The sequence below is a fragment of the Hypanus sabinus genome, chromosome 22 (assembly GCF_030144855.1).
Source record: "Hypanus sabinus isolate sHypSab1 chromosome 22, sHypSab1.hap1, whole genome shotgun sequence".
Taxonomy (NCBI): domain Eukaryota; kingdom Metazoa; phylum Chordata; class Chondrichthyes; order Myliobatiformes; family Dasyatidae; genus Hypanus; species Hypanus sabinus.
The window spans coordinates 56,378,185-56,392,420 of record NC_082727.1 but is presented as its reverse complement, the minus strand read 5'-3'; the positions used below and the strand labels follow the sequence as shown (position 1 = coordinate 56,392,420).

General features: G+C 41.1%; 2 protein-coding genes across 6 annotated transcripts in view; one reads left to right on the top strand and one right to left on the bottom strand.

Annotated features, from left to right (window-relative positions):
- wdr11 (WD repeat domain 11) overlaps positions 1-14,236 on the top strand; it is a 137,713-nt gene that overhangs the window by 26,366 nt on the left and 97,111 nt on the right. For all 4 annotated transcript variants that reach the window (XM_059947806.1, XM_059947805.1, XM_059947808.1 and 1 more), the window contains exons 2-3: positions 2,137-2,248; positions 10,815-10,968. In XM_059947806.1, coding sequence (XP_059803789.1) covers positions 2,137-2,248; positions 10,815-10,968 — 266 coding nt within the window. The remainder of the gene's footprint in view (positions 1-2,136; positions 2,249-10,814; positions 10,969-14,236) is intronic.
- The window catches only part of LOC132379642 (uncharacterized), a 61,028-nt gene that overhangs the window by 35,565 nt on the left and 11,227 nt on the right, over positions 1-14,236 (bottom strand). The window lies entirely within an intron of this gene.

Sequence of the window (14,236 nt, the reverse complement as noted above, 5' to 3'; positions counted from 1 at the left end):
GGGCAGGGAGAGGGCAAGCATGGTTGGGAAAAGGGGAAGGGAGAGGTAGGGAGTGGGAAGCACCAGAGAGACATTCTGTGATGATCAATAAACCAATTGATTGAAATCAACTAACCTTGCCTGGTGTCTCTGGCCTGGGTGTGTCTGCGCCTGCACCACCCCTTCCCCACCCTTCTTCTGCTGCCTGACCCACACCCCAGCCATAGTACTCTACCTTCACTCTTCCCAACATCCTCTGCTGCTACCAGATTAACTAACTCACTCTCTATTCCAGACCTGCACAGTGCTGTAAATCTTGAGCAGAATCTTTAGTTCTTTAAGAAAATGGTTCATCACTACGCCTACAAGGCCAATTAATGTGATAAGGAACATGCACAAGATAAGATCAAATGTCTTATCAAACCTGCACCACTATTCAGTGTGATTATGCCTGATCTGATCTTAATTTCAGTTTTACCTTCTCTTTGTTACCCATAAGTGTTGATAATACATTTTGGCCTGGCGTTTATTCAGTGATAAACAAGAGAAAATCTACGGATACTGGAAATCCAAACAATACAAACAAAATGCTGGATGCTGCCTGGCCTGCTAAGTTCTTCCAGCATTTTGTGTGCGTTTATTCAGTGATTTAGCTTCTATGTCTGCTTCATTTAGAGAGTCCTAAAGATTCATGACTTCTGAGGGAAGGAATTCCTTAAATAGGTAATGTATAATTTTGAAAAGTAGACTCTAGCTCCAGATTCTCCAACAATGGGAAAACTATCCAGTCAAGTCCCTTTGACATCTTTTGTTTCAAATAGGATAGATGCTGGTATTTCTAGTGATAGCCCTGTGAACATCAAGAGTTTCATTTAAATGAAAATACTAAATTGATAACTCGTTTTGAAGCTGTAAAATTTTTAAAAAGAAGAAATAAAAGGGTAGACTATTTTCCAAATGGAGGGAAAACTCAAAAATATGAAGTTCAAAGGGACTTGAGAGTCCTTGTGTGAGATTAAAAGATTAAATTGCAGGTTGAGTTGGTAGTAAGAAAGGCAAATGTGATGTTGGCATTCCTTTCAAGAGTACTGGAATATAAAAGCAAGGATGTTATTTTGAAGCTTTATAAAGCATAGGTGTGGCCTCACTTGGAGTATCCGGTCAGTTTTGGGCCCCTGATCTTTGAAAGGATTTGCTGACATTGGAGAGGGTTCAAAGGAGGTTCACATGAGGACCGTTTGATGGCTCTGGGCCTGTACTCACTGGAATTTGGAAAAATGGGGTTGGGAGGGAGGAGGATGACCTCATTGAAACCTGGTGAATGTTGAAGGACTTCGATAGAGTGGATGTAGAGAGGATGTTTCCCATGGTGGGGGAGTCAATGACCAGAAGACACAGCCTCAGAATAGAGGAATGTCCATTTAGAACAAAGGTGAGGAGGAATTTCTGTAGCCTGAGAGTGGAGACTCTGTGGAATTCAATGCCACAGGTGCCTGTGGAGATCAAGTTATTGGGTATATTTAAGGCAGAGGTTGATAAATTCTTGAGTACTGGCATGAAAGGATAACAGGAGAAAGCAGGAGACTGTGGCTGAGAGGGAAAATGGATCAGCCGTGATGAAATAGTGGAGCAGAATCGATGGGCCAAATGGCCTAATTTTGCTTCGGTATCTTATGCCCTTATGGCATAGGTGTCAAACTCAAGGCCCGCGGGCCATATCCAGCCCGGCGTACAATTATATCCGGCCCGCAAGATCATTTTAGATAGATCTATTATTTTAATTATTAATGGCCCGGCGATATGAAGCCTATGATTGTAAGTTAGTACCAATCATAAAAATAATGCTTGCTCAGCAGTCTTCTTCATAAGAAACGGAATTTGTGAAGTGAAACACTTTGTAGTTATAGCAGAGACTGAGACACATGAGAACAGGCTGAGAAAACGGAGGCAATGAAAGCTGCGTTCGCACGTGCCCGACTGATCCGGGCCGCATGAAGCTGCATTTTGCCCAATCCGGCCCGTGACCTAAAATGAGTTTGACACCCCTGCCTTATGGTATTACTGTTTCCTGTTTTAAAGTTGAATTGCTGCAATTTTCTGTGAAGATTTTATTTAACTTTCTGGCTTTAAGTAGTTAACTGCATTGTCTTCTTCCAGGGGTTGGCAAGGACTAATTGCCCATGGCTGTCATTCACTGATTTTGATCATTGATCCGAACACTTCGCAGATCATTCAGGTTCTGGAACAGCATAGAGCAAATGTTGTTAAGGTAATCCTAATTTGTCACTTATATAGCACAAATTATATTGCTCAATTTATAATCTCCTGTCATTAAGTAAGCCTATGGCTATTTCTATATGTTTATTTGTTTATCGCGATGCAGCACAGAATAAGTCTATCGGTTCTTTGAGCTGCTCCGCCCATTTTAATACTATCCTAATCATGGGACAATTTACAAATACCAATTAACCTACCTACTGGTGTGCCTTTGGAGTTTGGGAGGAAACCAGGGCACCCAGAGGAAACCCACATGGTCACGAGGAGAACGTACAAACTCCTTACAGGCAGCAGTGGGAATTGAACTCAGGTCGCTGGCACAGTAAACCATTGTGCTAACCACAATGCTGAGGTGCTGCCCTTTTTTTCACCTTATTGCCACTTTCTTCCAGTAATCCCGCATCCTTTAATTATTTTATGAACTAAAACTCAATTTGTCTCTTACTTGAGTATACTTAGAGATTGTGCCTCTAACAGTTACTTGATTTCCAAAGATTCCCCACTTTCAGGGAAGCTGACTCCTCATTTTGAGTTTGTGACCCCAGGTTGTATACACATCAGCCAGAGAAAACATCAAATCTGCACCTGTGCTATCAAGCCCCCTAAGAATATCATTCTATCATCAACAGAATTGTCTCTTCTCTTTCACAGATAAAACATGATCAATTAGCAAGGGTAATAGCTAAATTGAAATATTTCATTCCATTTATTAAGTGTATTGATGATACTTGAGAGATACTTCAGCAACAAACTGCTGTCTTTGTTCAGATTAATCCTGTAAACTAAAGATAGCACACATGTAATTTCTTTATCGGGGAGGCTTCAGTATAAATTTAAAGTACACTTCTTTAACTATAGCTAACGTTTCCACTTATCTCTTGAGAAATATGTAAGAAACCATTCAGTTCTTCTAGTTAAAAGCTAGTTAAAGTTGAAATCCATTTATTGGTGCGACTAATCCAAATAATACACGTTGAAAACCCTTTGTCCAAAATTCCAGAATCTGAAAACCTCCGAAATATGAATTTTTTTTGAGCATTGGCATGATGACACAAATGGAAAATTCCACAAGGTGCTGGGAAGGTTCCCAGGAGTTGTACAAGTCTCTGCACACCATTGACATCTCTGAGAAATGAACTCCCATGTAATGAAAGATAGAAAAGCACTGTGTAAAGTGAAAAATGAAGATCTTGATTGTGTATTGAAAGAGTGGATTCATCAGCGTCAGAATGAAAATATGCCGCTTAACAGTGTGCTGATCATGAAACAAGCCAAATTCTATCACGACAAACAGAAAGTTGAAGATAATTTTATCATGCATATTTAAAAATATTGTATAAAACTACATCTTTCCATCGTAGTTGCTGTCAAACAGGCAGCTGTTTGAAATCGATGACAGATATGAAACCAATTGCAGTGCTGGAACCCCATAATAGATGCAGACGGAGTCAGTCATTCAACTCTGAGAGTCGGTAGAGGACTCGGCTCCATCACGTCAGGCTGTGCTCTGACTGTGGACTGTTCATTTTGTGAGCTTCACGCCAGTTGTTCATAAAAGCTGTACATATAATTTAAATGGATTTTGTGTTTGGACTTGGGTTTCATCCCCAAGGTATCTCATTATATAGATGTAAATATTTCAAAAAGCCAAAATCCAAAATACTTCCAGCCCCAGGCTTTTTGGATAAGGGATGCTCAACCTGTAGTTGATTTTGGAGAGGTATTTTGCCTCATAATGGATAGAAGGATAGGAACATCTGTTGCTTGGAGAAAAGTAGCAAGCATAATAATTAGGTACCTGACCACAAAGCAACACTTTGAACCAGGATAAAAGGAATAGCTATTCTAAGCGGCAGAAGGAGGGATACTATAAGGATTGATGGTGGGATCATTGTTTGGAATTATTATATTTTAAAAATTGGAATCAAAACATTTTTAAATTGATGAACAAGACTGAATTGTCAGTGATGAAGAAGACTACAACAAAATGCAAGAAGATATTAATAAATCTGCAGAAAGGACATTTTATTGGCAAAGGAATTCGAGCAAACATCAATTTTGCTGGTGCATTTTGGAACACAATAACTCTGTCCTATTTATACAGTAACTCAGTGCTAATTGTTATGAAGAAGCAAAGAACAAAGTAATTTATTTACTAATGCTACTTACTTACTGCCCTTTACGCTGCTGGCATTTAGTTCAGCAATGAAGGAACTACATCTCTGTCCTTGGTAACTCAGATGTAGATAGATTCTTCATTGCTGTTATCTTATCTATCTTGTTTTAACAGTCAGGGTTGTTAACTCTGAGCTTAAATCTGGAGGACCAGGGGACCACTCTTAATCTGTCCTCTGCTTTTTGATCCACCTGACGTGGGCGACCCTATCAGGAGCCAAAGCATAAAGCCCTGACTCCAGCCAACATAGCTCTCTGGGTCATTGAGACATGCAAGCCTCCAAACCATGAAAAGGTTGTTACGACATGCACCCATCTGCGCCAGCTTCTGAGGTTTAGACACTCTAACTCCCCGGAGTATGGATAGCTGGCGTGGCCTCTTTAAAGATTCAGGATAATCCCATAAATTGGCAATCATGTTTTGGGCACGAAGGATTGAGCATTTAAGGAGCGCCTGAATTGAAGTTTGATGCTCAGTCGTAAGCCTACTCGTGATTTTGTCTAGTATTTCTTTTGTGCTCTGAATTTTGATCCAGTTTGATACCATGTCTCGATCTTAGCCTCCGATGCTCCTGCATTTGAGACCAAACCGTCCTTGTCAAGGACTCTCGTCAAGGTACGATTAAGCCAATATGGACTCAGTGGGGTATCGGATCCTTTTGTCAGCTGTGGCCAGACACAGCAAGAAAATTTGAAGACATGATATGAGTGGGTTGACATCTTGACATCAAGAAGGGCTAGCCTGAGCCCACACTCAGTACATCGTTATTCCACTCCCCAACCTCCGACCATGACCAGCCTGTCGCCTGCTCAAGATCCAGATGAACCCATGGAGGTCGGTCGCACTAGACTCTCCGTCGATAAGAGGTCCCAGCGCTGGATTCAAGGTTGCTGCTTTTACTGCAGGGAAACAGGTCACCTGCGGGCCAAATGCCCAAAGTTGCAGTCACCTGGGAAACTGTAAAGTCTGTCTAACACCAGGAGGACTGTGATGGTAGCAGCTACTATGCCTAACCCCACAGATTCTGCTTTCATGCTGAAGACAGAGTTTACCTGGGATAAGAACCTGAGGCAGGTGAAGGCTTTTGTGGACTTGAGGACAGTGGGTAATTTTCTGTATTTGGGAGAACCGCCATTGGTTGGACATAGTGCTGGGAGAGTTGAGTCAGTCCTTGCCCTCAGCTGTCTTGGATGGCCTCCCGCCAGGTTCAGCAACCGATTGGTGTTGCAGATGAGGATAGGGGATCATGTGGAAGTCATTAATTTCTACATTATTGACTCTGCACTCATACCCCTGATCTTCGGGTACCCTTGGCTGTCTCAGCATAACCCATCATTGGACTGGATGGAGGAGAGAATCATTGGTTGGTCCAGCCATTGTTAGAGGGTTTGTTTTCGACTTGGTGATCCGATCCATAGATTCTTCTGAGACCAGCAGCCAATGAACGGACATGCTTCTGCTCAGGGTAACCAGCAGCCTTCAGGAAACCCAGTCCTACCTTCAAGAGAAGACAAGCCAGCTACAGCAAAAAGCCTGTGCGAGTCCAGCCAAGGGTGCGCTGGAATGAGATTTCTAGTTCAGGAGCAAACCAAGGAGGTACCCAGGTGGTATGGAACTCTAGCAGCTAAACCAAAGGGCTCCATTTGCCAGATCCCGTCTGAGGGGAAGGATCTAAGATGGAGATTGTTGGAATCTAGTTCCAGAAGCACAAGGACCATTTGTTGCACCTCGCTACCATTGTCTGAGGAGACGGACAATGATTTGGACTGTGATTTGGCTTCTGTTTTCACTGAAGACTGTTGTGGACCTATGGGGGAGACTCTGGGGTCTGCGAAGCACCCCTGCTTCCGATGGGGTCTCCAATGTCATCATTAGAGGAAGATGGAAGGTTCAGGGGTAATTGCAACACTCAAGCCAATAGAAATCCCTTCTAATTACAAGGATTTGGAAGCAGTCTATAGTAAGGGAAAGGCCTCTAGTCTTCCACTGCACTGATCCTATGACTGTGCAATAGATCTACTGCCAACTACGTGTCCTCTGTGGGGTCAATTATACGCGCTCTCAGGCCTGGTGGAAAGTGCTGTGAAGGAGTTTATTAAGGAGGCTCTTGCCCTGGGATTCATTTGGGCCTCCACCTCTTCAGCCAGTGTTAGCTTCTTCTTCATACAGAAGAAGGAAAGGAGTCTACGGCCTTGCATTGTTTATAGAGGACCGAATTGCACAACAGTCAAGAATTATTACCCTCTTCCACTCATGAATGCTGCTTTTGAGATTCTCCAAGGGGCAAGAGTAGTCTCGAAGATAGACTTGTGGAGGGCATACAACCTGGTTCACATAAAGGATGGTGATGAATGGAAGATGGGTTTCAACACACTGACAGGGCACTCTGAGTACCTGGTCATGCCCTTTTGCCTTGTGAATGTGCCAGCAGTTTTTCCAGACTGTTATAAGTGATGTGCTCCAGGATGTTTTCCATAAGTATGCTGTCATCTATTTGGATGAGATCCTAATTTTCTCAAAGTACAAGGAGGAGCACTTCACTCATGTCAGAGATATCCAAAAGAGGCTTCTTGATCATAGACTTTAAGCCAAGCTGAAGAAGTCTGAATTTCATGTAACCACTATTTCTTTTTTGGGCTTCATCATCTCTATTGGCAATCTCATGATGGACCCTAGTAAGACACAGGCAAGTGTAGATTGGCCACCACTATCCAGTGTGAAGCGAGTCCTGGGATTTGCCAACTTTTATCGAAAATTTGTCAGGAACTTCAGCTCAGTGGTGACTCCAAAGATGGCACTAACCAAGAGATCCGCGGGTCACTTTTTTTTTTGGACTACCGAGGCAGAGGCTGTTTTCGCAGAGCTCAAACAGCAGTTCACAACAGCTTCCATTTTGATGACACCCCACCTGGATCTTCTCTTCATCATGGAAGTGGGCGCCTCGGATGTCGGAGTGGGTGCAGTGTTGTCTCAGTGGACACCTTTGGACAATAAACTGCACCCGTTGGCATACTTTTCCAGGCGACTATCCCTGGCAGAGGTGAACTACGACATTGGGAATAGGGAGCTGCTTGCAGTCAAGTTGGCACTGGGAGGAATGGCATCACTGGCTTGAGTGGGCCAAGAACACTTTTATCGTATGGATGGATCACAAGAACCTGGCTTATATTCAGGAGGCCGAGAGACTGAATTCCAGACAGACCAGGTGGTCCCTTTTCTTTAACCGTTTTAATTTCACCCTGACGTATTGACTGGGATCTAAGAACCAGAAATCAGATGCCTTGTCACCTCAGTTCAACGAACCCGAACGAGAGATGGGCAGGCTTTATCTGCAACATGTGACATGGATAAGATGCTGGTTATGCACAATATTTGTTCTCATTACACCAAATGAAGAAAGCAAAGTGTGAAAAATGTAATGGGACTGCAAGTATGAAAACAAATGGTTCTGGAAATATTCAGCAGGTCAGCTATGGAAAGTAAACGGATTTAACATTCTAGGTTTAAAACTGAAAAAGCAACTTCAGTCTTAACTCTAATTAACCCTTTCTTGATTAACCTGAAGGGTTTTTGATCTGAAATGCTAACTCTTATTTCTCATTCCATAGATACCGTGTGACCTGCTGAGTTTTTCAAGCATTTTCTGTTTAAACTACGTGTGCAGTTTATTTTGATTTTCATAACCAGAGTCATTGGTTTAGATTTACAAATTAATAGATTCCTCCTATTAGCCTCTCCCATTTCTATAATCAATCCAACAATCTGTACCCTCTGATGTGGTTCATGGGCTGACAGTTTTGTTATTTGCATATTTTTTCTAACTGCAGTTTAAAATCTTACAGGGTAGGTGTGTTTCTCTAAATGCTCGGTTAGATTTCATCAAGTATTTTCTGTGTTAAAGGTTCAAAGCACATGGCTTTACTTTTTCCTTTTGTAAGATACAGGGTTATGTACTTTGAATCATTGCATCACTTGCCTAACTTGCAAATTGGAAGACAAGAATATAGACCGGTACAGCACAGAAACAGGCCCTTCTACCCACAATGTTGTGTTGAACCAATTAAATTAGTAATCAAATGGCCAATAAATAATCCACTTTTAATTTGGGAGTAGTATTTTTATTTGTTTTTTACTACTTGTGAGAACAACTAAGTTCTATCTCTAACTCAGTCACCTTTTCCGAGGGAGCATAAAGCATTACAGTTACTCTCGCTTAAGAATAACCTTGAATAATGTTCTACAAAAGCTGCACATTTAAGTTTAATTTAATTCTTGTAGATACAATGCCCATTATTTCAAGAGTTTTGTAAGCTTTGTTGGAAGATGCAACTGATTTCCATCAGCACAGGTGCACCACAAGGTTGTGTGCTTAGCCCCCTGCTCTACTAACTTTATATTTTTGACCCTGTGGCCCCAATGCTATATTCAAGTTTGCTGAAGACACCACTTTCATAGGCCAAATCAAAAGTGGTGATGTATCATTATAGGAGGGAGATGGAAAATCTGGCTGAGTGGTGCCATAACAGCAACCTCTTACTCAATGTCAGCAAGACCAAGGAGCTGATTGTTGACTTCATGATGTCAAAACCAGAGGTCCATGAGTCAGTCCTCATTGTAGGATCAGAGATGGAGAAAATCAGCAACTTTAAATTCCTCCGTGATACCAGTTTGGAGCACCTGTCCTGTGCCCAGCCCAGCACATAAATACAATTACTAAGAAAGTACAGCAGTGCCTCTATTTTCTTAGACGTATGTGAAGATTTGGCATGTCATCTAAAACTTTGACAAGCTTCTATAGATGTGAGGTGGATGATATATAGACCGGCTGCATCACAGCCTGGTATGGAAACACCAATGCCCTTGAACAGAAAATCCTACAAAAAGTAGTGAATATGGCCCAGTACATCATGAGTAAAACCCTCCCAGCCATTCCGCACATCTACATGAAACACTGCCATAAAAACACAGCATCCACCATCAAAGATCCTCATCAGGCCATGCTTTTTTCTGTGACCATCAGGTAGAAGGTACAGGTACCTCAGGACTTGCACCACCAGGAACAATTACTAGCCCTCAACCATCAGGCTCTTTAACAAAAGGGAATGACTGCACTCATTTTAGGACTGTTATTATATTGTTATTTCAAGCTTGTCATTTATTGCTATTTATCTATATCTGTATTTGTACAGTTTGTTTACAATTTACAGTTACTGTTCTATAGATTGCTAAGTATGGCTGCAGAAAAAGTATATGAGTTGTATGTGGTGACATGAATGTCCTCTGATAATAAATTTTACTTTGAACTTCTTGCTGCTGCTATCAAGAAGGTGGTACAGTGGCCTCAGGACTCACACCACCAGGTTCAGGAACAGTTACTACCCCTCAACCATCAGGCTCTTGAACCAAAGGGATAACTTCACTCAATTTCACTTGCCCCATCATTGAAATGTTCCCACAACCAGTGGACTCACTTTCAAAGACTCGTCATCTCATGTTATTGATATTTATTCCTTATTTTTTTTTCATTTTGTATTTATGCAGTTTGTGGTCTTTTATACTCTGAATGGCCTTGTTGGACAGTCTTTCATTGCTTCTGTTATGGTTATTATTCTATTATGGATTTATTGATTATATCCGCAAGAAAATGAATCTTAGTGTTGCATATGGTAAGATGTGTGTACTTTGATAATAAATTTACTTTGACTTTGTAATTAGCCCTTGATGACATGTTCTAAACCATACCCAAGGAATCCTCCCAGGCTTTTCATAGCCTGGATTTGTATGGCATGCTGTTAGTAAGGTTTACATAAGTGCAAGTACTATGGATGCTTCCTGTATGGAACTATATTGTATATAGTAAGTGCTTTTTTTTTTGTGGTGATATTTTCACCAACTGATTTATATGGACAATATTTGTATGGTATATATTGTTTTAATTTGCTGCCTTGGTTACCTAGTTTGGGAATGACTGATAGCTAAGTATCCAAAACATCATAAGTCACTTACATGCATAGCTTCAAAGACCAGGATGCCTTGAGACCATGAGACCTTGCTCATGTCTTGTTCTCTTTGCTAGGAAAGAGCTATAGAAACCTGAGGACACACACTCAATGATTCAGGAACAGCTTTTTCCCCACTGAATGGACAATGAACCCATCATCACTATCTCACTATTTTTTTATTTCTGTTTTTTGCATTACTTACTTAATTTAACAATTTAATATATATATTTACTGTAATTCATTTTTTCTATTATTATGTATCGAATTATATTGCTGCCGTGAAGACAACAAATTTCACGACAAATGCCCGTGATATTAAATCTAATTCTGATGAAGTTTTTTGTTTCATCTGGTTTCAACGTCTTCTTTAATTTTCACAGGTAAAATGGGCTAGAGAAAATTATCACCATAATATTGGCTCTCCCTATTCTCTGCGCTTGGCATCTGCAGATACCGCAGGAAAGATTATTGTTTGGGATGTAGCTACAGGAGCAGCTCGATGCGAGATTCAGGAATACACCAAACCCATTCAAGGTAATGATTAAATATTGACTCTTAATTCTAAGGCACATCTGGGGTATTCTAAGATTTGGCAGCACTCTCACTTAAGTCTTGAGTTTTACAGTTTAAGTTCCACTCCAAATGACTGAACACAGAAATCTAAGTAAGCTCTTCACCACTGAGGGAGCTACTAACCTGAGAATATGATGCATAAGTGAAGTTTTGCTACCCTGGTAAATGGGTGACACTATTACAAAAATATCGGGAGAGTCCTGTTCAATATTTGTTGCTTCATCAATGTCACTAAACTGTCATTATATTTGATTAAATGGCTGTGGCTATTTGTGGAAGCGTTGGCTGTTATGTTCCATGCATTATGTTAGACCAGAAGGATTAGACAATTTTACCCTTTACAGTTCTGCTAGAAAGTTTGTGAAGCCTTCAGAATTTTCTTTATTTCTGTCTAAATATGGCCTAAAATGTGATCAGTTCTTCACATGTCCTAAAACTAGTTAAAGAGAACCCAATTAAAGAAATAACACAAAAAAACATTACTTTTTCATTTACTTATTGAGAAAAGTGATCCAATATTACATGTATTTGTTGGAAAAAATGTGAACCTTTGCTCAGTAACTTGTGTGACCCACTTGTACAGCAATAACTTCAACCAGACATTTTCGGTAACTGTTGATCAGTCCTGCAGATCGGCTTGGAGGAATTTTAGCCCACTTCTCCATACAAAACTGTTTCAGTGCGTCAATACTTCTGGGATACCTTGCATGAACAGTCCCTTTTGGATCACGCCACAGCATCTCAATTGGGTTAAGATCTGGATTCTGACTTGGCCATTTGAAAACCTCAATTTTCTTCTTTTAAAACTATTCTGTTGTTGATTTACTCTTGTGTTTCGGATCATTGTCTGGTTGCATCATCTAACTTCTATTCAGCTATGGGTGATGGACTGTTACCCTGACATTCTCCTGTAAAATGTCTTGATGCAATTTTGCATTCATTGTTCTCTCAGTGATTGCAGGCTGTCCAGGCCCTGAGGTGGCAAAGCAGCCCCAAACCATGATGATCCTTCCACCATGCTTCACAGTTAGGATGAGGTTTTGGTGTTGGTGTGCAGTGCCCTCTTTCCTTCAAACATCGCAATGTGTATTTCTGCCAAGAAGTTCAACTTTTGTCTCATCTGTCCACAGACTGTTGTCCCAGAAGCATTGTGGAACATCCAGGTGGTCTTTCCAAACTTGAGACGTGCTGCAATTTTTGGAGAGCTGTGATTTCCTCCATGGTGACCTTCCATGAACACCATTCTTGTTCAGTGCTTTTCTTATAGTGGACACATGAACAGAGACTTTAGCAAGTTCTAGAGTTTTCTGCAGATCTTTTGCTATTACCCTCGAGTTCTTCTTCACCACCTTCAGTATTGTACGTTGTGCCCTTGGTGGTTTGCAGATTGCCCACTCCTAGGGAGAGTAGCAACAGTACTAAGATTCCTCCATTTGTAGACAGTTTCTCTTACTGTGGACTGATGAACACTCAGGTCTTTAGAAATGATTTTGTAGCCTTTTTTAGCTTCACGCATTCTTCTAAGGTCCTCTGAAAGTTTTCATTGAGGCATGGTGCATATAAACAGATCTTTCTTGAGAAGCGCAGGCTCTTGTCAGTAACCAAACTGTGTGTGTCCTTTTTAAAGGGCAGGGCACCTCTGCAACCTACATCCCCAATCTCAGCTCATTGATTGGAACACCTGACTCCAAATAACTTTTGTGGAAGACATTACTCTAGAGGTTCACATAGTCTTTTGAACCCAGACTGTGATTGTTTAAATAGTATACTCATTAATGACAAGAAGAAGTACAATTATTTGTGTGTTATTAGTTTAGGCAGATTGTGTCTATTATTGTGACTTAGATGAAGATCAGACCACATTTTATGAGTAATTAATGCAGAAAACCAGGTAATTGCGAAGAGTTCACAAACTTTTTCTTGCAACTGTATTTAGGTGATAGATGTACAACGATGTCTTAAGTCCTTCTGAGCAGCAACATCTTTCAGTTGTCCACCAGTTTGAAAAATATATTGCTTTAACTTTCCTTCTTGTTCCACCAAAGTTGGATGACTTTCCATTTTTTCCACGTTATATTCAATCCACTATGAACTCATCTATTCACTTTCATCTATCTAGAACCCATTAACTCTCTTACATTCTCCTCAGAGCTTACTCTGCCAACTGGTTTTGTATTACCTCTGCTATTAATCATTTTCTTTATTTGTATATAAAGTTTTCTTTTATTATTGCATAATGATCATTGCATACACCTGTGATTTAGCGACTTGTTTTACCAATGCTGGTTGGCTCTTTTCAAGCTGATTCTGTACTTTCTATTCTAAGATCCTTCCTGTTCATTGACAGTTTCCCATTCTTACAATCCACTTGGCCATTCTCATCTAAGAATACCCCTGGACTATTTAGTTCCTTACCATAGTTACTTTGCACCCTTGACTGTGTAATGGTGTCTGTATTGTGACTATTTATTTCTGCTTGTCTTATTGATTCATCTACCCTGTAACCCATTTGGGTGGTGGGGTGGAGATACATCTCTACCACAGGAGGTGTAAGGTGTACACCCTCAAGCAAGGTGTAGCTTCCCCCCCTCCCCCGATCAGGGTCACGTGAAGCCACGGGAGCAGGTTGTGGATGGCTGTATGAGCAGCTGATGCATATTACAATTCCTGGTTATGCGACCACTGACGGCAGGCAGACAATCTCTGAAGAGTATTGATGACTGTGGTCACCCATCTTGCAAAAACACTGCCCAGAAGAAGGCAATGGCAAAAATTTGTCAAAAACTGTCATGGTCATTGAAACCAGACACAGCACATAATGATGATGATAGCCCTGCAACAAAGACTTAACCAAAATGTGTTTTGGTAGTAACATTGAAGGAACTTGGAGCAGGGTCCATCTATGGAAGGAAATGAATGTTTTGGGTCAAGACTTTCCATCGGGACTGGAAAAAGAAGAGAGAGAGTCAGTATAAAAACGTGTGTGTGGGGGGAGGAAGGGATGGAGCAAGACCTGGCAAGAGATAAATGGAGCCAGGTAAGGAGGGGTCATAGGCAAATGAGGGAGGGGGGAGAGTGGTAGTGATGTCCAAAGCTGAGAGGTGATATGTGGAATTGATAAAGGGTTGAAGATGATGGAATTTCAAAAGAGAGGATGGTGGAGCATGGATTAAAGCTGGGGTTCGCAACCTTTTTTATGAACCAATACCTGTAAGCAAGGGGTCTGTGG